The sequence below is a fragment of the Vespa velutina genome, chromosome 11, assembly GCF_912470025.1.
Source record: "Vespa velutina chromosome 11, iVesVel2.1, whole genome shotgun sequence".
NCBI classification, from domain to species: Eukaryota; Metazoa; Arthropoda; class Insecta; order Hymenoptera; family Vespidae; genus Vespa; species Vespa velutina.
Window position 1 is genome coordinate 7,666,182 of NC_062198.1, and position 24,219 is coordinate 7,690,400.

Here is a 24,219-nt window from a genome sequence, read left to right on the forward strand (position 1 = left end):
AACGAGGTCGTGAAAAAGCGGTAAGCTTTATTAAACGGTAGAAAAGATGAGAGTTTTTGATGAAAAGCTTTTGGCCAGAGTCTAGCCGTTAAAACGGTAGGCTTTGCCGATGTTGTCCTAGATATACCAGCAAAAGCGTCTAAAAACCGAGCGGATCACGGTCGCCGTTATCCATACGCAACACATTTACGATCTTGCATTTCTATATACGTATATTCTCGTATTCGTGTAGGAGCTACACGCATACACGCGCACTCTACGCGATACATCCTTTCCATTGAATTCCTGCTCTTCATCATTTCTCTCTCTCTCTCTTTTTACTTGGCAAAAAAAGGGGGAACGCCCTCGAAAAATAGGAATTCGCCGGTCATATAGCATTTGGACAAGTGTAATAAAACGAATTTAGAACGTTTTATTTGGCATTGTCATTTTGACCGTAATCGATCGTACCAGATTTGACGATACTTTAAGGTTTAACAATTAATTGTACTTTTTAGATAAAAATTCTATCAGTTGCCTTTTCATTTTCCAATTTTGTAATAGACAGGAAATGCGAACAAATTTTTATCTTTCGCAATGCAACGTAAATTTGTTTTCCGGACGAAATTTAGATTGTTTTTTCGGCGGTAACGAGAGTGTGGAGTGAATCCAGTGGCCGTTGATCGAAGTAGAAATGGAATTTCATGGATTTCTAGTATACTATATCGACAGTCGAGAGCAATCTTGCCTACCGGTTTGAAACTTTGGATTTCTCCGGTAAATATTGATTGTTCATCGATACGTGGGCGTATCGAGTAGGACGGAATACGAGGAGGACGCAATCACGAACGGATTTTGTTGAGGATGAGTGGAATGCAGCGCGAGAAGATGGCACGTGTCTCGAAGTACAAGTTCGCTTGTTGTGTGGATCGAAGGTAAAAAAAGGAAAGAGAGGGTAAAATTGCTCGCACGTGGCGTTCACGGCGCCTACGAATATTCCGACTGACTTTCTTCTTCTACTCTTGACTCTCCTTCGGAACGTTATTTACGTGACATTGTAGTTGCTCCCTTGCTTTCGAGACTAGCCTCTTACTCGCAAGGTACATTCACGTGCAATTTTATCGCAACATTTTTCGATGAAAGCTGACGATTTTCTTTCTTTCCTTTTCCTTTTTTCTTTTTTTCTTTCGAGGGAAAATGGATTCATAAATTTCGCGGTTAAATAATACTTGTTAATGGAATAAAACGCGAATGCGATACAGAAAGCTAATATCACGTTATCTTTTAGCACCTTTTATCTTTTCTCGTGATCTTTCTCAGGAAAGAGAATTCGGGGATGAAAAATGTCTAGAAAATCTCATTGAAATATTATCTCATTTATCTTGTCTATTATCTATCTTATATCGGTTCGAGTAAGATGTTAGAAATATTCGTAGATTGGAGTAGAGTAAAATTCATTGTTTTTCATTTAATTGCGATCGCGTTCATAAGCGGAAGCTTTCAGATTTTTTGTAGGATAGCATTTTATTACTGAATACATTGTGAAAATTCATTCGCTGATGGAAACCACAGGAACATCGTTAAACGAAGAGCGAGAAACAAAAGGCATCGATCCGGGCCATTGAATTACGCGTTTGTTAAACTTACACCAGCCTCGTTAATTCGACCTTTCCGTATTTTACTTCGATCGTGCGCAGAGCCATCTGACCGTGGTTCGGTCACCTGCGCCCCGGTATTTAGCTTCGATTTATCCCAGAAATTCTCCCTCGTACGATACTGGTATCGTATCGTTCCTGGTATTGCCGCTCTACTCGCCTAACGAACGGGATCTTTCTCGATAATAAATTTCGACGATATCGTTACGAGTATACTCGCGCCTTGTTCCCCTTAATTCGCAAATTACTCGATTAGTCGTGCCCATTAGTTTATTTCTTTTTATTTCCATCAACGTCCACTAGCACGGTGTCTATCAAAAGGCGGAGTTGCTTAAGCGATTCGAGTTCGAAACCACGAGTTCGCGTTTCGATAAAGGGAGATAAATAATATATCAAATAGATCGTCGATACGATAGATCGAGTGAAACTTTAGTCCTGTGAAATTAGCGAAACGAGTTGCAAGCTCGTTAATTAAGTATTCGTATCCGTAATTCGATTTGTAATTGGATTTTAACATTGGAAAAGTTTCTAGCGCGAATCGCTCTCACGTAAGGCCGACTCGTCGCGTCTAATGGAACTAAGTAATTTAGGTTGAAAACAGAAACGGTGTTCGACCGTGTCCTCCACACCGCTAATTCGGAGACAATGCGCCGACAAATCCCTTCGCGTCTTCTCCACCATCGGCCGAAACAATGCTCGATTCTTCCCTAAAATCGGCCATCCGAAACGCGATTCGAACAATGCACGATTACTCCCTTAACGGGGAAAACTCGTTCTTCCCTGAAATACATGTGGTATACGAGATATATATGTAAAACGAAACGAAACGAAACGAAACGAAACGAAAACGACTGCTGGGACACCGAGGAGAAAATACTATTTCTCTCAAATTTTAATAATTTCAATGATTAAATACGTTCAAGACGTAAGGGTATATCACGGATAACGAGCTTCGTTCAATGATCTCCGTTGAAATATCTCTTAATCACCGATCCGCGTTACTCGCCTATACCAGCCGCATCCGCGGTGTACGTTTTTAGGGTTGGATTTGTTCCGGGGGAACACGGATTAATCGGTTTGCCGGAGTGTTCGTTTGCGCGGAGTGTTCGTACGCTCGGAGGGTAGATTTTTCGGAGGGTGAGCTCGGCCAGGCGTTATCTCTACGTTCGGCAGATAATGCATGTTGGGATGCAACCACGGAGAATGCACGTCAAATGGAAGGAGATTCCTAGTGTCTATCTAACCGACGACGACCCCACTGTGCGAAACGTTCGGCCGTATTTGCTTCTCGTAAACCACCCCGACGCGCGTGCTTTCTAATCTGATACGACCGTACACGCATTGTCGCGTACAGTCTATCTCTTGTACGCTTCTATACCCTTCTTTCTCTCCCTTACGTATTTTTCCAATTGTTTTCATCTCCATCCATCGACGAATTTCTTTCCTTTCATCGATTATGTCCCGTGTCGATTAATTCCAGATACAACATAAATTCTTTTCCCTTTCATTTCGCACTCGTTCATATTTTTTTGCATCATCGAATAACATCGATTAACATCTTTCGGCGAAACCAAAGCGAACGAAAGTACTTACTTTCTCTGAAGGTACAATGATCGAATATTTTAATTTTTCGAATTATTCGCCAGAGATAAAGAAGTCATTTTTTTTTCTCTCTATCGTACAAGATATATCATCTTACTTTATGCGCCTCAATGAGCGTATTTTATACACGACATCGTTTTCGTATAAACGATAGAGATATGCCTTTTATACGGCGAAGGAAAATCGCCAAATGTAATTTCGTCGATACGTCTGTATGTGATCCCACGCGAATATCGAAGGGTACTTTGCGCTTACTGTAACTTAGTATTATACGTTGTAATGATTTCTCTCGAGAGTCGTTCAACGAACGTACGTCCTGTGACTCGATGGAGTTCGTTCTTATGAGAAACCCCATGCACGATCTCCATTAGGATATTCCATAAAGATGTCCTGTAATTTCTTCAAAAATAAGTCGTACGTAATGCTGATGGTTGTAGAAAGTACGAGCGTAATAAGCATTTGATACGTCACTAATGTGCTTGTAAAACATTATTTTCCTCTTTACGATTACTCGAGAGTCTTGATCTGTTATGACTATGTAGTATTTGTTCGTCCGTCGAGGGTCTGTTATTACTCTCCGTTTATGCTTTGAGGCGTCCTTGAGTTCTGTTTACATCGATTTTTCCTCTACGCTTCTAGTTTCACGTGTATATATATATATATATATATATATATATATACACACATGCATATATAGATAGTTTAGTAATCTCTTAACCTTCGTCCGAGTAACAACGCATCTGAAAGATTGCTCTCGCTCGAAGGCTATTTCACCCGTACGTACATGTTTTAACATTATTTTATTTTATTTTTTTTTATTTTATTTTATTATTAATAACGAAATTATTTTTTACGAACGGCAATCGAAGCGATATCGTATGGACACTTGTCAAATTGTTTATATAATGCTTAAACTTAGTCTTTTAAGAAAATATTCGCCCTTTCGGACTTATTCGTTTTCGTCTCGATCTATCTTGAATACGACGAGAAGTCTTTTTCTTCTAATGATCGATGTACAGCGAGACGGTCCATTAGCGATTCAGAAAATTCTTTCGGTCGGAAGGAAGAAAGAAAGAAAGAAAGAAAGAAAGAAGGAAAGAAAAAAAGATTCGAGGATGAGGGAGAATGGGTTAAATCTCGAAAAGAACGATTTCAGTAATCTCGATCGTAATACGTTGATGACGGTTATGTACGTAGAGAAGACGAACTTTTATTTGCTTTTTCACGAAACTGCAGAGAGGGAGAGAGAGAGAGAAAGCGAGCGAGAAAAAAAGAAATTTTAATTGCGAAACAAAAAGAAGTCCGTAAATACTTAAGCGCGCACTTCAATTTAATACATAAGAATTTCTTTATATCGAAAAATTTACCTATACACATACATAAGCGTTCGTTCCAACCTCCTCATTATTTTTCTTAGAACCGTTCATTCCTTTTTTTTTCGCTTCAAACGTTTTCCTCCAAAGAGTGACACGAAAAAGCGAACAAGCGTGTAGAGATGGTGAAAACTTTGAACGATGATAGAAAGAGGAAGCATTCTAGCATAGATTTTTCATATTGTTCTTATTTCCTCGACGGTTACTTTTCTTTCTCTCTCTTTCTCATCTAGACACACACACGCGCACATACACACTCTTTACCCGTAGAAAGAACGAAGAGATTACAATGAGAACGGTAGAAACGATAGTTTTCTCGACTCGCTTCGTATGTGGGCCAACAGCTGGCACCCTGTTGCTTTTAGTTGATGAACCGCCCTTGTTTTCGGTCTTTGCCAGTAGTACGAGTCGCTTGTACTACTTTGTTTGTCCTCCTCTTCTCTTGTATTTCAACGAAAGGCATTGTAATTACAAAACCTTCCACGTTTTTTTCATTTTTTTTTCTTTTTTTTGATTTGAGAATAAAATATGAAAGCACACCCCTCTCTCTCTCTCTCTCTCTCTCTCTCTCTCTCTCTCTCGCTCTCGCTCTCGCTCTTTTGACACGATTCGTCCTATAATTGAAGCTTTTAACTTAAGATGCAAACGTATCTCTACTTGATTTTTAATTCTTTTTATAGCGAAGAATATGACAAACATCGTGTATCTTTTTGTCCTCGAGCTTAATTGTTATCATTAATCAATAATCGATGAGCATTCTCGTAGCCAGTAGATGCGTTATTAAACACGGGTCGTCGTGTCTTTCTTTTGGTTCCCTTCCCTCCCCCTCCTCCGGCGACGTATCTAATTGAGATCGATACGAATACACGAGAGACTAACTTTAACCGTTAAGTAAGACGAGACGAAATACGAGCTGACCGTACTCAACCGATATCGATCGAGAATTTTGGAGGTCTGTTATCCGCTGTTGGTTGCTTCTAATCTCGTGCGCTTAACTTTGCTTACGTTACCCAGCTAGTAAAAGTAAGCCATTAAAGAGGGAACAACTTGAAATTTTTTTCACAGAAATATTTTAACCGTCGCTTTTTAATTATTTTTCACTCGAAACTGCTTTTGCTCGTATTAAATTCATGCTCGATGTAATTCGAATTATACGTTTTTACGTCGAAATATTTCCGCAACGTTGGACTTGATAATTTGATGCGTCTCCCTTTTCGAATCTAAAATCCCTGCCTTCAGAACGAAATCGAAGTAGGGCTTTAATTAATCCGAGAAAAAGTTATTGAAAGTATTCACGAATAATGCGAGTAAATTGGATCTCCTTTATGCATAGATGCGAGCAAAATAAAACGCGCTCGTACAAATCAATTTGCAAATAGTTGGGCAGAAGAAGTCGTTGCGAAAGTTGCGCCGAGAAAAAACTTGCTCGTCATTTATTATTTCTTTCATCTATATGCTTAATCGATGCTACCTCTCTAGTACGTTTTCAGCTAAATAATTTAAAAGACTCTTATCTAGTTCGGTGAGGTGAGGCGAATTTGATATGGAATCTATTTAACAAGTAAATAGGGCATAATTAAAACTTAGTCCATATTCGCTAGACCGATAAAAACTGCCTTTCTCATGATCCACTGGTTTCATCTGCCTTTCTTGTTACATGCGCACTACATACTGCGTACGTAGGTAGCTACATATTCAGAGCCGATGTTTCATTCGACCCGTAATCCGGACGCTTGTAGCTCGCAAAAAGCACCCAACGAACCCCTTTCCATTGTTTACCTTCGGTAAGCCAGACACGAATTTTCTATCTTCTTTTTTAATTCGTTGTAGGTGGTGGTTGGTAGTAGAGTAGTGGTGGTGGTGGTGGAGATAAGTATTGTAGGAAAAAAGTAAGCGTTAGTTTCAAGCGCGTTCTTTGGTTCGATACTGGAAGGATATAAAACTCGTCGATAATCAATCTGACCAAAAAGAATCGTTCCTTTGGTAGCGCAAACATGAAAATGTTTTCTTCGCGAAAAGATACCTGCTGCCTCGGAAAGAAAAGAAGATTTATAAAATGGAGGTAGTATCGGTCAAGGTGTCATCTAAAATCCGCGCGACGTGGACTTTCTGGCGGATATCTTAGCGTTGTTGGGTAAAAAACGATAGCTCGTTGTGTGGATGGCTTTCTTTACGCACGATAAAACGACGCCCGGTCGTTTTGCTTGGCAGCCGAGGGAAGGAGCTTAGACCGGGAGTGCCAGGAACAAGACTTTTCTTCCGTAAGAACGATGTCAGAGACTAATAGCGCCAGATGCACCGCCTTCCGGTCTCCCCTACCTCGCTTTTACTTTCCATAGAACCATAGAGCGACGGGGTACCACCTTCTCCTTCCCGAAGGGTGCATTAAAGCGTCGTTTTCAAGAATCGTCGAAGACAACGCCAGTGTTTATCGTTCAAGAATAGAAAACGTCTTTCTCGTGTTCTCAAAACCCCAGCCGAAATCTTTCTCAAATTCTTTCTCAAATAATATGTACATTTATTATTATTTTTTGTTATTTACACTTTATCTTTTGCGTCGTATTAAATGCGACAATGTATCTATTGGGAGAAATTGGAACCACTGCTTACGTACGTGCATCGAAATGGTCTTGTTCCTTTGAATAGATTCAAGGATAGTATTATACAAAGTGACACATATACATTGCCTCCTACGAAATTGAACTTTTCGCCCTTAATTTATCGACGGCCTATATATCCCCTCCTTTTCGCGTCTCGCAAATTTATTTAGGACGCGCATTGATCGAGAGATGATGTGAAAGAGTGGAAAGGGCGAGAGAGAGAGAGAGAGAGAGAGAGAGAGAGAGAGAGAGAGAGAAATAGGCAAACTTCCCGACGTCGACTCGATTTTAAACGAGCGTTATCCTCTTTGGAAGGGTAGATGTACAAATACACGAGCAAAAGTAACGGCGTATCTATCGAGTTATGCATTTGTATCTTTTGCGTAGAGCGGAAGTCTCATCTATCATACGTTTGTATATTAAATGTACTATATACATTATTCATACATCTATCGGATGAACATGCTCTCCCTCTTTCTATCGCTCTCTCTCTTCTCTCGTTCTAACGCATTTCTTCGCTTTGTATACATTATATTCACGTTCGTCTTTTTTTCAGTGTAAATTTGCATAAACACGTCGTATATGAACGTTTCTCAATGTTCTAGCAGCGACGGGAGAAAGAGAGTTAGACACGAACAGATAGTAGATTAGCGATAAAAGATATTCTTTCTCTGTCTCTCTCTCTCTCTCTCTCGACGTGAAGCCAAACGAGTCTCGTCAACGACGTTTCGATTCGATACGATTGGATTCTACTCGATGCACCAAGCCCCGCTCGCTTGTTCTCGTTCTCGGGAAAAGAGAAGCCACGGGAGATTATCTTACCGAAAAACCACACACAGAAGGAAGGGTCGTAGGAGCTTAAGCATCGTCTCCCCTTCTTTTTGATATGTTTCGTAGCGAGACGCAACCCTTTCTTTCGTCTCGTCGCGACGACCGGTGGAAGGAAGAGTGTGGAAGGCGAAAGACGAGAATTCACGAGGACACGAAAGTGCTCGTGTGTCTACTACGGCCGGCATCTCCGAAGGGAAGAAGAAAAGGTTTGCGAGCCTTTTCTTGTCCTTCTTTGCCTCTTCTCCACATTCCCTTCCCCTTTCGCTTCTTTCTCTCGCGTCCGTGCCATTGCTCGCTGGATTTCCTGAAATATGCATTTCGCGCTTTTGTACGGGCCAACGCGAACTGCTTTTACGTCGGTAAGAAAGAGAATACCTACCTTTTCATGCGGTAGACCTGTACCTACCTTCTCTAATGGCGGCTCCTCGCTAGAAAGAACAAGAACGAAACGGATGCTGTGCGATCTCGCGAGAAAAGCACCTTGGATATTTGCTTTTTTTTCGAGCTCTTTCTTTTCTATTGTCTTTTTTTCTCTTTTTTTTTTTTTCTCTCTCTCTTAGCGAAAACGCAATAGTCCTGATAGAAAATGTTGGAGGTTAGGTTTAGCGTAGTTCTTTTCATCTCTGTAAAACTAGTTTTGATCTAGCGAGCAACGATTCGTCTTGTCGAGCGAACGGTAAAGTCGGATCCACTGGAAGAAGCGAAGATTCCGTTTCCATCGAACGAACGAGCTTAACGGGAGATACGTCTCCATCCGTCATTCAACGGAGGGATAACGTGTCTCGGCATCTTCTCGGCATCTTCTCGGCATCCTCTCGGCAGCCTCTCGACATCCGTTACGCTGATTAGCCCGTGACAGATGGAAGGAAGGGTTGTTACGAACAAAACGTTGTGGCATAACGCAGCTAGAATGGTAATCTAGCCGACGTGTATCCTTCCACCACTTTGCGTCTATTCGCTCGATAGTTAACGTCTGCGTGTAACAGACGAATGACAATATTATAAATCCCCGTATTTGTAACTTTTTCGCGGAACATTTGGGACCATCATTTATCCTCGATCCTCTTCGTTACATTCTCTCCCTATTACATTATATATCTTGCCTATTACCTTACCTCAACGGGTTCGTTCGTTCGTTCGTTCGTTCGTTCGTTCGTTCGTTCGTTCGTTTTAGACGAATTGCCGTGTTTTGCCAAAAAAGTCTTCTCCCCTTTCATCGATTCGTACGCGTCACACAAGTACGTAAATTTTTTTTCATGACGACTCCCAGCAGTCGCAATCGACGTTAATTTCTCTCCGACTTTACGGTACGGTAAACGCCTATGTTCCGTAGGATCAAAAGAAGTTATTCATATACGAGGAGAGACGCGTTGCGATCCTTGGCGCGTTTCACGTAATTTAAAGTAGAAATTTGAAATCGCAGAGTAGAGAGGGAAACGAAATGCAATGGGCGTGTTCGAAGTCGTGCAAACAGAAAGGTATACCTTTGGAATCAGTATTTGCACGATGACTCCACGCTTTGAATGCATCCACCGTCTCGTAGATGCGCGCACGCATGCACGCACGCACATACACCTACGTACGTTACTTTGTTAGAAATCCCGAGAGTCAATTCGATCGCGACGAATGGTTGTACGTTCGACGACCTACTGCGTTTCTTTTTTTTTTTTTTTCTTTTTTCTTTTCTCTTTCCTCATTTTTTCTTTACCATATTGTTTTCTTCGATGACTTGCTCTCATGTAAATCGTCGTTTCTTAACGACTATTACCATTTCGAATACACACAAAGAGAAGACTTTGAATAACGATCGATCGTCATCGAATCGTCCGCTCGTCACTTTTGGCCGCTATGGAACGATAGACGCGAGTGTGTACGTTTATGCGAAGTAATTTGCGCAACGCGTTTCGATGGATACGTAAGAGGAGAATAGATGTCTAAGTCTCATACGTTAGAACGGATTTGCTTATGTATAGGCGTCATAATATAGGAAATAGCAGAGGGTGATGGTGGAACGAGTAAACGTCGATAATCACTTCAACGATTGCGATAGGTAGGGATGCCGTACGTTGGCCGTCGTCGCGCTTTACTTGCCCGACTACGGTAATAACACCAACCATGAAAGTGCGTTAATGCTAATGGTCGAGAGGCGCACGTGCGCGCACCTAGTGGCTCGTGTTTATGAACGTTATTAGATCAAGTTGCCCTGCCATCGCCGGTATTACGGAATTTCTCCTAACTTTTCGTCCTATCGTAGTAGTATACGGTCTCGTACCTTCGAATATCTTTTTCTTCGATTCTAGAAAAGAATTTGCTAGAGCGAATTGTTGCCTCGCTGTTATATATTTAAAAAGTTCAAATTTAGTCGGACCGTTTTACGATGAAATTTTTATACGAAACGTGTTGCTGGTGCTATCGATGTTTCGAATCAATTGCGGTAAAGTTATCCGGACGGTTTTACGACGTCATGCGTTACATACTTTACGATCGATTTTTCTCCTCTCCGATCTTTTTACGTTGACGTTAAACGTACCAAGAGGACACACCTATACGTGTCGCGTATCGCACGTATGCCTGCATATATGCCTGTCCTTATTTCGGTAGGAATGATTAACGGATCCTTGACATATTAGTAGTCACTATTAATTTACACGCGTTTTCAGAATTTACGTTATCTTCGAAAGGAAACGAAAGGAAATATTTAAATTCCGAGCACGCGCTCGGCTATATGGTGTATTGGGGCTTTAAAAAGGGGCGGCAAGGAGGATTGGTAGGAAGAAAGTAAAAAGAAAAAGAAGAAGGTTCTCCTTGGTGTGGGATTTATCGAAGCTACCGGTCGGATCAACGTCGCGAAATATATCGTTATAGCGAGGACGTTATCGATCTCGACACACCCGATAAAATAGTAACGCGAGGCTCGTAAACTAAAAAGCACCATCTGCTCTGTCGGGAGCTTATGATACGAAATTTCCGCAATTCTTTGTTTCTCGTCGACAGAGAGAGAGAGAGAGAGAGAGAGAGAGAGAGAGAGAGAGGATCGTCGTACCGAATTTATTTCATCTCAGCTGACGTTCGAGACCATATAACATCCTCTAAGGACTATGGCTTCTTAACTTTATTAACGGAGTAATATTAACTTTTCGCTCTCGAGACGTCTTTGAGCATTCACATCGTTTCTGTCATTCACGATAATCTAATTACGATTTCAATTGATAATTAATTGCGATCAAAGAAGGGTATCGTCGGATATATTACGTTCGAACGCGAATATCTTATCGGGGCGATTTTAAATTACAAATTTTACGTTTTATATATAGATCTTAGAAAATATTATAATTTTATTTTTTTTTTCGTTTTTCTAAGAAACTGACAAGGTCATACAAGATTATAAATCGCGTTGAATCGAGAGCTTGTAAATCGCGTCGTCGAGCTGTCTCGTAAAAATATAAGTCGTGTGTCAGCCGGCCACTGGCTGCAACCATAAAAATTCTACACGTTGGTCTTCCCAAGAGGTCTTCCTTCCGATCTGTCCAGAATAGAATTTCGTTACTCCGAGTTATTAGACTTGCACGATACGCTGACACTTGCTTATAGATGCAAGTAGACATATAAATAAATACATAGGCGATAATTTTAATTAGAGCCTGGAATACGCATAAGTATCTTCGCGTCTGCCGACGAGGGAGAATCCTTTTCACTCGAGGAGCTAACACTCGAGCTCTGGCTATACTGTTAATTATTTACCAGAGTGGCGTGGGTGAGCGTTTCCTTTGTAGTACGGACTCAACGTGGACGGTGTCCTATAGATATATGTACGTAGACGAGCGCGCATCGACCACGATACGAGTGTCTGATACTTAATCCCTCGTTCCTCGAGGATTAGGATTAGACGAGGAACCCGATTATTTCCTGATTACTCAAATAACTGCAATTAGTAAAGATTTTTCAAAGAGGAGAGACTTTCGAAAAGAGTCAAGGGTGAAACACGATGAATCGTGACGATGCACGTACAATCCTAATTACTCGCGATTCTTTCCCTCTTCTTTTCAGACCACTATAGAGTCTCCCTCCTATTCGAAATCACGTGACGTCCAAAAGATGGCTTTCTTTGATAGAAGCATAGAGGACGGGAGAGAGAGAGAGAGAGAGAGAGAGAGATAGTAAAAAGAACGTCACATTCTTTTCTCGTGTCAGTTGGCCACGGGCCAGAAAATCGCTCGAGAGCATACGAAAGAGAAAATAGAGGAAGAGTTGATACTAGCAGCATCCATCTCTTTCTCTCCTCGCGAAACATATGCATAACTATCCGTTGTGCCGTTCTCCGTTGTATCGACGGTGACATACGCATTTCTGAATTATGCATAGAACGTCGACGTATTCGCGCGGAGAGGAAACGAAGAGGGATGATGTATAGCGATGGGAATGAACGTCGGAACGTTTCCGCTTTGGATCACATATGAAATCCGGAGAAAACTACTACGTACGAATATTTACTTATATACCTACTACGTATACGAAATAGCTCGTTATTAGCGAGAAAGAATTGGAAGAATTTTCATGTGTTAAATTTGCTTAAAACTGGCTCTACTTTGGTATTTCCCATTCGACAGCTTTCAAACAGTTTCCGCTAACGTGGTTCGACGTTGTAAACGATGTTCCTCTCTACCTGCTTCTAGCAACTACGTCTAGTAACTTTCATTAGCATCTCGGCTTGGCCCCTGTGTTTTCGGAAGGATGCTCGGAAACACCGTCTTGATAAATATTTTATGAATATGCTAATGTTCCGAGTGTTAGTATCTTTCATGTTAATTTGTTATTTAACGCTTTCTCGGCTCTCTACCTGCTCTCGAATTAACATAATTAAGATTGGACGATTTTTAATAGGAACCTTTCATTTATATCATCGTTTTCTTTGGATCGCAAAAAAAAAAAAAAAGAAAATAAGAAATGCGAATATTTTATGGATATAATACGTTAATGTAGACGGCGTGGTGTCTCTTGGAAAAATAACGAGGTAAAGGTTCGTGATCGGAGTTGGTTACATTTAGCGAAGTTAAATTCGTTCTGCACGACGAAGAAATGTTGTTGTCTTCGTCTCGTTCCTTTCTTTATCTTCATCGCGTCTGTCGTTGAGTTCGCCCTTCGAGCTCGCTAAAATAACTAGAAGAAGAAGAAGAAGAAGAAGAAGGGAGTGTCTCGTGCTGATAAAAAGAAATCCTTGTTCGAGGACACCATAATAAAAGCAATCCTATTATCCTAATATCGTCAGGTTTAATGGAGTTTCGTTGGCGGCTGCGCTCCACCTTCTTTTGCTTCTTCGACGTTCATCTTCGAAAATAAGCGAGGTACCGCGGCTAACTCTACGCTTTATCATCCTATTACGTGTCCTTTGTGCGATTTATCCCATGCAAAGCCAATGCAAAGCGAAGACTGTGCGAACGAGTTAAAGGTATATCTCCTCTTCTAAGATTGTTTTATTTATTAGGAGTAAGATAGTGCGCGAGAGGACCCGTTTGCGATCGATCGGTTTAAGATACTCAGGAATCTAATCCTCGAAAGCGATTAATTCCATGTGTATTAGTTAGATCAAAGCTCTCACTTAAACCACCTGGAAAGTTTGCAGGCCGTCCTTTCGATTTTCTTTGAATCATAATACGAGCGTTCGATTAGCCAGATACTTACTTCTTCTTCCTGTTGAAGGCGACATAACACGATTAGGAAAGATAGCATTAACGAAAAATCTTTCATTCATGATTTAGAATCGTATTCTTCTCCTTTTCTCATTGATGAAAATGCTACCGAAGAGGAGAAAAGATTAATTTTGCGCGGTATTAGAAAGGCCCCTGGGATTATTGGTAGTATCCGAGGGCCGGGGGGGGGGGGGAAAGGGAAGTACGAGGAAATGGAAGGTGGAATAATTGCCTTGGCAAAGACGAGAGATTCAATTACATCGAAAATGTAGGACAGAAGGGAGGGGCCCTTCGCTTTGGGCGAAGCCAGATTAATTCGTTCTACGGCGTGATAGCTCCGTTGGGGAAGGGTGACATCTTTACCTGTCTAATCCGACATATTTCGCGAATTTTATCGGGTAAGGTGGGGAGGGGTTCTAAAGATATTACGAAGATTTTTATTTGCATGGGAAGATGAAAAGGCCAAGAATATATGTGGGTCTTTCATCTTTCATTTTGTCTCGCGCAGTACAATAGCCTCGTTTGCCCTTTGCCGTGGAAGAGTGTGTGTCAGTGGGCGATGGCGCGCAATCTATCAGTCTTCCTCCGCATAACTCCGAACGAATGGCCTCGTCTTCGAAGCCAACCGAGCCCGCGGCGGTGGCCGTTTTTTTCCCTCTTTCTCCCCGATTCTAGTCTTCCTCCATCGCTAAGATGTCTCATTTTCTCCAATTCCGTTCGCACTGTCACATCGCTTATCCTCGGTAGACGGCCCGACGTTCGTGGCTTCACCTTCTTATATTCTCTCTATTTCTCTCCACCGATGGTTTTCCTTTTATTTTTCGCGCTCGCTCGAGGAACTCGCTCGAAAATGCCCTTGCTAACAAGGGATTTTCCCCTCGATATTGCCGACCTACTAGACGCTACTGGACGTAGAATAAATCTCGTCTTGGAAGAATAATGAATTCTTTGTCGGAAATATATCCTTTTTCTTTGAACGAAACAATTGCTTTGACTAAAATTGATAATTGATAATTAACCATCGTGCATTATGCGAATCGTTCGTCTATTAACAATTATCTTTGGTATTACCAGACGACGCATAAAATCGACTTGTCGACTCGTGTCGATTCGCGCTTAAAACACTCCCCGGACTCTCTGAGAATTCGTCATTTCGTATTCCCTCTATGGTATATCTATACTCGATGTACGGCATAATTTTCGTCACTCCAACGTGATTAGCATATCCGTTCGAGCTCTCGGAGAAATCACACTCCCGCTTGTATTTTCATATCGAACTAACGTTTCTCCTTTGACTCTTTACAATAACGACTTGAAATTTGAAATATTTTGCTTTGTTGCATCTCGAAAGATGGTAATAATTTTTGTTAAAGAAGAATTTTCATTCAACTCCCGACCCAACTCCTTTCCCATTGTGTTCCTTTGGAAAGATTCCACTTGCCGTTGTCGGTATTGCTAGAGCAATAACTCCCTCTCGACATCTGCTGCAGCGACAAGTGTTACGAATGTCCTCTCCAGGATCCTTCGCCTTTCTTTCCCTTTGTCAAGACCTGATTCTGCGCATCGTCATTTGCCTTATATCTTTCAAATTAAAAAAGATATTGCAACTGGTCCGTTAGCAATGTGCATCGAGATTGTGCCACGCCGAGATACGAACTTGGCCCTGATAGCCGCCTTTTTATGCCTTATACAATGAAAGTTCATCCCTTCGCTTGTTTTTCGCCTGCTTTTGTAAAATTCGTCCGTACGCCCATTGTACGTACGGACGTGATGTAAACGTTATTAGTAACCATTAAATTTGGTTTACGCAATAAATCGGACGACAGGGACAAAGTCCCACATCCCATTTTGGTGAAAAGTTAATCGCTTGTTTGTCATTCGCAAATAATCTACCCTCGTGAATACATAACAATACACACTGCGCATTGTCGAATAATATTGAAGTTTCGCAATCTATTAGCATACCTAATAAGTAGATATTAGTATGTGTGTTAACGCGTAACGGCTGTCCAACCGAGTTGTCATCCCTTCGCGAAAGGGACTTTGCCAGGAAGTCCGTACAACTTATGGCAGAACTTTCTAAGGACTATACGCTTTAATACAGGACCGTTCCGAAATTCGTCGGGGCAGATTCGTTGGCTCCTCCTTCGTAGGTAGGCACACAAAGATGGCGACTCTATGTCTTTCACCCGAGTTATATCTCGTTACTCGTAAGGGAATAACTCTGAAATTATTTACAGGTCACGACAAACTCCTGACTATTGTCGTTCTAATATTTCGAACGTGTGAACGTATTTGTAAATGCGCGTATAAATATTGTTAATTCGATTTAACGAAGTAAAGAGTGAATTGTTCAAACGGACATTTATTATTATTACTATTGTTGTTATATTATTATTATTATTATTATTATTATTATTATTATTAGTGATACGTGGCGTTCTTAAACCTTTGAATTCGCTCGAGGTCAATCAAGAGAAAAGGATCTTTATAAAAAGAGACTAGACTTTTGCCGAATGCATTAAGAAATATCGTCGAGCCGAAGAAATATTTTTACTTTCACAAGGAAGTTCCTCCGAGTCCGTGAGTAATTACTCGTGAGTAAACCTCTTCCAGCGGCACTTTCTTCTTTTCTCGTTCTCTTTATATCTTTCCTGCTTCGCGTTATTGTTGCGAGGGAAAACGTGTAGGATAGAAGCGAGGAGAGATAAAACGGGAAGCAGTGCCAGCTGTTAAGGTAATGTCAGCCACGTTCCTGTCCTCCCGAGAACTCTAATGTCTCGTATAAAGTTGACCTCGGTATTTTATGCACGAGCTACGGACGCTTCGGCATCTCCTCGAGGAGGCATTTTTTTTTATCTTGCTTGCTCGTCGAAAAAGGTAAAGATAGAAATGATAAAGGTCGGATTAGTATAGATCAAAGTTTAAGCGTCGTGCTTTCAAACTAAACGAGAAAGTATAACACGTGCTGGACAACGTCGAGACCGCTAACTCACGTCGTATAATCGCTAATGAGATTAATGCGCGCCAACGCGAAAGCAGACACGAAGACCGTAATCACGGAAGACCGACTTCGGAAATTCTCGCTGAAATTCTCCGAGTAACAATGTAACGCCGAGGGAACTGTCTTGTTTTTCACTTTTCACGGCAATACAGAACAAATGGAGCAACGATATTACTCTCTTCCCTTCCCTCCCCCCGCCTCCCTCCCCCTCACCTTTCTCCCTCCTTCTTCCTTTTTATTTCTCCGTTTTCCTGTTTCTCTATTTCTCTTTCTGTCTGTCTGCGTCAAACGTCGGAAAATAAAATCGAAGTACGATTCGTATTATCGCTGAACGATCTGAAAAGGAAAATTAAAGAGAAGAGCATGCAGATGATATGACGTAGAATTTATTTGCGATCGAGAAAAGCATTAGAAAACGTTGAAAAAAAAAAAAAAAAAAAAAAAAAAAAGTATTTGTGGAACTTTTCAATTACATTAGAGTCGAGTATCGGGGACTTTCTTCCTCTTCCCTCTCCCTTTTGCGATACCTTTTACCTTTTGGATCTTTTTCCCCATTTGCCTCGATCGTTTTACCGCGAACGATTTACCACGATCGAGCAAAAAGAAGAAGAAGAAGAAGAAGAAGAAGAGTAAGAGAGAGAAAAAATGAAAGGAGCAAAGTTATAAACTATGAAACTAAGTTTCTTATTCAATGAATTGACCGCGCCTTTTTTGGCAGGAACGTGCTCAGAGAATGCTTTCGGGCTATCGAGTCTCTTTTTTCGGATCGACTTTAGTCCGTCTCCCTTCTATTATCTATCCTGTTCGGTCTATGTGAGAAAGAATACGAGGGCGCAAACCAACCGGAAAATTACAAGTTTTTTCGCGAGATCGAGGGAGATGCACGCGACGCGTTTTAAAGGAATATAAAGCTGATAGGTAGGGGCTTCCTTTTATTGTACGTATGATGCTTCGAACTTTTCATAGAAATTGTGTGCACAATTTCGTACGCACATACGCGTATCAAAATATGGAAATATAATTCTAATGTCGCCGAGAGATACGTTCCTAGTCCGCAAAGAAATAACGAGAGACGATAAGAGCAAGGCCGACATTTATATGACATTTTGTTTTTTCTTTGCAGAAACGGAAAGGAGCGTAGGTGGAGCACCGGGGTCGGCGGGTGCAGCTGTAGGGGGCCCTCAGGGTTTGGCGGCCTCCCCTGCCCCCTCCCCTGGCCCCTCTCCTGCCCCATCGACACCCACGACCCCTGCTGCGACTAGCCCCTCGGCCTCGTCTCCGGCCTCTTCGGTTTCGTCTTCACCTTCGCCCTCCTCCTCGCCGACCTCCGCCCTTCTTGCGGGACTCGATAAATCGGTGCTTCAGGTAAGATCAGCCTTTGTTATATTCTACCCTTCTTTTTTCGCGTCGAACGAAACAACGACCTGCTCTGCAATATTTCATTTGCATTTTCTCCAAATCGAATCGTTATTTGCATCCTCGAAGAAATGAGGGATGAAATAAATAATACGGGATGGGAACGTATAAACGCGTTCGCTAATCTCCCAAAGCTGTGTTCATGGGCAAAGGGTTTCTCTCTCTCTCTCTCTCTCTCTCTCTCTCTCTCTCTCTCTCTCCCGCTCTCTCCGCAGGAGAATCCAATTTTGTTCTGAACGGGGAATAAAATTAAGATATGATTAAAAGTTATGGAATTTATCGTCTCGGCATCGGAATATTCGCGAAAGAGGAGAGACCAGGAAGGAAAGAGTAGAAAAGAAGAAATGAGAGGAGAGAGTTAAAGCTACTGCTAGAGCACCTTCGCTCGCGGCCGTGTTGGCTAATTAAAGCGCATAAATTACGGGAACGTGGAAAGAGACTGTGACGAGAATGTGGCAACGGGTGCGGGATGACGTGCCCGAGGGGATGTCGCGAGGGGACGGTGCTATGGAATGCGAGCGCGACGCGTTTCACTCCGATCCATCGTCTTTCTACTCGCCAAAAAAAGTTCTCTCACATTTTTACCTGCTTAAAATGGAAGAAAATCGAATATCTTAGAGAGACGGGGAGCGAATTCGAACGAATATTTTATTCTTGTAGCGAGCATGAGCTCGGTTATCAAAGACAGCAATTAGATTTGCGTTGACACTAGGGAACAATGAAAAAGAAGGAAAGCTCACGCGGGCGTATAACTTGGTCAATTTTATCGAGTTACTCTCTCTTTCCTCTCTCGATGATGCTTCTTTGATCGTTGGTCGTATCTTCCCCCCGGCGATCGTCTTTGCGTTTGTGAATTTCATTCGGTTCGTCGAATCTTTTTCTCATCTATTAGGTTATCGTCGATTTTCACCAAGGAGTATTCCTGCTTACGCGCGCGCGCACGCACGGAAAGCTTAATTCTTTTTTCTTTTTTTTCTTTTTTTTTCTTTTTTTTTTTTTTTTTCTTTTCTTTTTCTAAGGATAGATACAACGGTGGCTTTGCCCTTTACGATTACGCTTTTTACTGAATTTTCGCACTTCTCGGACTACCAAGAATGATTTCCATCCTTTCTTTTTCTCCCGATTCTTTCTTCATCTTTGTTTCTCTCTTGGTATCCTCGCGTCGCAGCTTCGACGGGTGAGCTTTCACTATTTGCCGAGTCAACAGTTAGGACTGCAGCAGCCAGTACCGACGTCATAACAGCTATCTCTCCCTGCTTCCATTTCCGGCTATGCTGTCTCGCTGACAAGTATTGTGCTGTTTGCATAAAGCGATGAGAGGCCTCGAGGTAACGAGACTGGAGCAGGAATCGAGTTCCCGATGAAATTCTATTTTCTCCTCGGTGGTAAACCGCGTTTTATGGCGATAACCAGTCGCTCGTTATAAGATCTCGACCTATTAAATTGAAAACCTTGAGAGAAAAAGATGACGAAACGATCACGATTCCATCCATCTCTCTCTGATTCGAACAAATCCTTTCTGCGTTCGTCCGTGAAAAGGTGAACAATTACTGGTTAGTAGTTTTCTCGACTAACAGCCATCCTAATCTTCGCGAAGGTGACGCAAAGAGGAAAGTTTTTTTAAAAGCTACGCCACGGAAAGTTTCGTCCTTTCGAGCTTCATTAAATTACTTCGTTGATTAAAAGTCGAAACGACGATTAGACGAGGAGAAGAGAAGTAAATTTTATTAAAACGTAGCGCTCGCGCGCCTGCAGCATAGTATTTCGAGTAATACCTCTTTGGTAACGTCGAATAGTTTCGCTGATTTTGCTTACTTTATAGATTTTTTTGTCCGATATAGTATAAGCAGAGCTTCATTCGTTCGAAGAAATCGCTTTGTTTCGGTCTCCCAACTGTTTACTTGTTAAAATTTTTATTATTACTTATCGAGCGACGAGAATATTCCCTCCTGATCCTCTATTTTTTTCCCTCTCTTTCCTGCCGAACAACGCGTTGTCTCGTCCGTAGAATTCCAATTATTTAAGTATTTTTTTTTCGTTTTAATAACTCACCGATCTTCGGCCTTTTACATTCCATCACGAGCGAGTCCTGAATTAAAAATTCGTAATCGAACGATACGCGACGCTTTTTTCCAAAGTCTTTTCAGAGAATTCTCCTCGATGACAATTATTGGCTAATTAATAGTCGCGCGTAGTAAGAAACGAGAGAGATCGACTAGAAATTCCCGTAGATTTAAAGGAAAGTTAAACGATACAGCGAGCGAAACTGTTTATACGTGATGGTCAGGTGCGCGTACGTAGTAGCAGAGAGAGAGAGAGAGAGAGAGAGAGAGAGCGAGGGGGGGGAGGGGAGAGAAAGTATAAGTATAAAATGGACAGGATGAAAATGGAAGCTCCGACGGATCGCTTGGAACGCTCTGAGTTCGAGCGAGTTGAAAAGTTTACTCAAAGTGCGTCTTCGATGCACCAACTTTCTAGTGTTTATCGTCCTCGGGGGAAAAAATGTCCGCGCATCTATCGAATATTTTGCCATCCGGTCGAGAATACCGGCGGAGGTTAAGTAATTTCGTCATTTACCCAACTTACGAATATTCAACGTAGTCGTTCCGCGTCTACGTTCGTGCAAACTTATTGAAACTCACTTGAGAATATCTACCTTTGAAAATGATCTTACGGCTCTCCGAGGATATCGTCATCCCTTTATTTCTTTTTTTTTTTTTTTTTATTTCCCTCTTTTAATTTTTACCTCTTTCTAGTTTTCCTTTTTTGTTTGCTCGTTTTTTGTCGATACGCGAGTTGAATCTCGGCAAAATACTAGCGTATAGAGAGGGGAAGGGGGCGTTTTTTTTTTTTTTTTACTTTCTATCCATCTCGACCATACGTGAAATATGGAGGACGTCGGAAAATAGCGCGGTGTCTGCGAAATATAAATGTTTTATCGAACGTACGTTATATACCGTCGATATTTGATCGTTTATTTCGCGATATTTCACGATGATACGCGGCACATTTCATTCATCTTCGTTTATCCCTCGACAATAATCTTCGTGATCGGACGCGGACATTTGCTTCCGTTCTTTCCGTTCGAGATCTATGTAGAAAAGACATCCGGTACGCGTGTAACGACGTTTCTAACATCTCGAGCATGAAACTTGGCGCAAACTCGGAGAACATCGAGAGGAACGACGAGACCTTCATTTCCTGCAACATCCCACGGGTTATCTCTTCCGCGATTTATCGACTCCTCTCCTAGCCTCGGAGCCCTCTTTCTGGCACGCAAAGTTTCTACTGACAAATATCGAAGTCTAAACGTACTAATTTTCCTTCTTCTACGTTTATTTTTTTTCTCGTTCGATTGAACGAACGTTACTTACAAGCGTCGACAAAAAAAAAGAAAAAAAAAAAAAAAAGAAAAAAAAAAAGAAAAGAAAAAAACGTTCCATTGTAACGAGACTTCTCGAAAGGGTGGCTGATCCAGCGGGTAACTAAAACGTTGCCCGAGGCATACGTCAACGCGGATCGATTATTTAGCCGACAATCGTATATATATATGTATGTCTTTGATCCTTCATCCGAGCTCGACATTCCGCGTTTACGAAGCAGCAAATCGAAGTGGACCTTTTACGAACGGACACTCCCAGCTAATTTCCGCCAGTAAACACCCCCAATTCCGGTTCCTCGCGATGTTCCCATCCCTGTTTCCTCTGTTTCTCCTCGATTCTCCTTTCCATCTCATTTGAGGGCACGTTTTGCCGAACGGACACGTATATCTCTCTTCTCGTTTTGCAATCAGCGGCCTTTCAACGTCGACGATACAACGTCGCTCTTTGATCGATAACTGTTATTAAAGTGTGTGACGGATCGAAGACTACTCATCCGGGCTGCTCTTTTCTTCTTTTTTCCCTTTTCCCCCCTCCCCCATCCCTTTCTTTTTCTCCCCTTTCCGTCTCTCTGGGCTATCGATGTTCTTTCTGTCATTTTTATATTTTCTTTCGCGACCAAAGTCACGCTTCGCTTTAGACCCTTTAACAACGACGACTCTATCAGGTTCGTATAGGTAATCGAAGGGCTCTTTTAACCGGGGCACACCTTGCTTCCTTTCAAATTTCTTCCTACTCCCATGAATAAATAATTAATAATGAGAATCGTTGATTTTCAGATACGCGACTGGCTTATCGTCGAGGAAGAGATGCTACGACAGCAGGCAGTGGTCGTCGGCGATGTCGACGAAATCATACAGCTCATTGACAAACAGAAAGTAAGCTTTTGGAAATCGATTCAATCGATTTTCTTCTTTTCTCTTTTCTTTGCGCGAATAATAATTTTCTAATAAACATTTTTAATTGTCGACGTTATGCCTTTGAATTTTTCGAGCGAAAGGCGACCTTTAAAGTTCGTGCCTCGGTTTCCGTCTAGTACGACGAGACTACCTCGCGCGACATTATTGGAACCACGTTCTCGTTACTTTTATATGTATATGTATATATATATATATATATATATATATATTTATATACACGTATATATAAAAGAGAAAGAAGGGAAGAGGAAACGAGAAAGCAGCCGGTACAAGTACGAAAGCAAAATTAAACCGTCATAGAGTACGACGAGAAACTGTTAGAGAACACGGCAAACAAAAATCTTTACCTCGTTTTATTTCTTTCGCTCTCCATCTTTCTCGTGAAGTTTTCCTTCTTTTTTCCCTCCCTTTTCCCTATCGATCCAATTCGTTGAAAGTCGGTAAAGAAGTTGGACGGAAGTTAATGCTGAAAATAATAAGGGGTTGAAAATCCCTAGGTAGGTAAGGCAGATAGTCAGCCCCTTTTGAAGGAATCGATCTCTACCTTACCCACTTTTCACGGTACAAAGGGTACCAACGTGCAATAATTTCACGTCACTTATCCCGCGTGTAAGCAGGTCGAGTTAACAGATGGTAAACGCTCTATCATCCTAGGGACATTGATTTCATCTCGATAAGATAAGTTTGTCCTTGAAGAAAGTAGAGCGCGTTCTGTCGTTTTTTAGTCGTCTAAAGGGGTTGCAACTGTTGGGGGATGGGGTAGGGGTTAATGACCGCGGAAGACCCTGACATTGGCACATTGGCATTGGTGTTAAGGTACGACGAACGATGCCACGCCTTTCTCCGTTGAGTTTTTCGAACGCCGCTTCTTCTAAACACAATATGAATATATATATTCCTTCTTCCCTCCAGACATTTATCTATCTAGATAAATTTAGTATTTTCTTTCTTACTTATAATTCCTAATAGAATTCGTACCAATGGATTACGTATCTTCTAGCAGAATTCTACCTTACTTATATTTTCTTTTCTTCCACTTTTCCCCGTAAGATAAGTTTTGAAAAAAGAAAGAAAAACATTGTCGTAGGAATAACATAGAAGCGTCTATCGTAAATTTCCTCGAGGCTAACCTAACCGGAGGAGCGCACTATCGTTTGCCTTTCTTTTTGTTATCCCGTGAAAACTCGCAATGTTCGCGTTCGAGCATAGAACCGTTTTCTCCTATAACTTTGACGAAACTCTCTCGTCGTACTTTGTTCGTTTCGTTCGTCGTTCGTGTCGCATTTCCATTAAAATCATTGGAATGACAATAATTGGACTAATAAAATAAAATCGTTCGCCTTTGAGGCGACTCGCGAGTGACCGGAAACAATGGGCTTGTTACGGCAGTGTCGCTATTGATTTCCGATTGGGAAGACCGAGTAAGAAATGTGAGGAGTCGAGAGAGAATGCGCGAGTGAAAACGCGATCAAGAGATTTTTCGAGAAAACATTTTTTCAAAATATAATAATATCGATAGCGTCTTGGGCCGATTGCCTGACCATTGTAGTTGACGGCCGAAGGGAAGCATCAAGGAAGAAAGATCGTTTTTAATTGATTCAACGACGACGAATGTGGACTCGTGTCGTTCTTGCTTGCGAACGCCTTGAAAAATAGCGGCAGGCGAACCAATTGGCCAATTAGCGGCCAATAATAATGAGATCGTTAAATTCGACCGTGATAAAAATCGATCGAATTATTTTCACGAAATGATGTCGTTTATCAAATGTGAG

The 24,219-nt window shown here is 41.6% G+C and overlaps 1 protein-coding gene across 12 annotated transcripts in view; it reads left to right on the forward strand.

Moving 5' to 3' along the window:
• The window catches only part of LOC124952955 (dystrophin, isoforms A/C/F/G/H-like), a 224,664-nt gene that overhangs the window by 28,693 nt on the left and 171,752 nt on the right, over positions 1-24,219 (forward strand). For all 12 annotated transcript variants that reach the window (XM_047503644.1, XM_047503649.1, XM_047503650.1 and 9 more), the window contains 2 exons: positions 17,855-18,096; positions 22,307-22,405. In XM_047503644.1, coding sequence (XP_047359600.1) covers positions 17,855-18,096; positions 22,307-22,405 — 341 coding nt within the window. The remainder of the gene's footprint in view (positions 1-17,854; positions 18,097-22,306; positions 22,406-24,219) is intronic.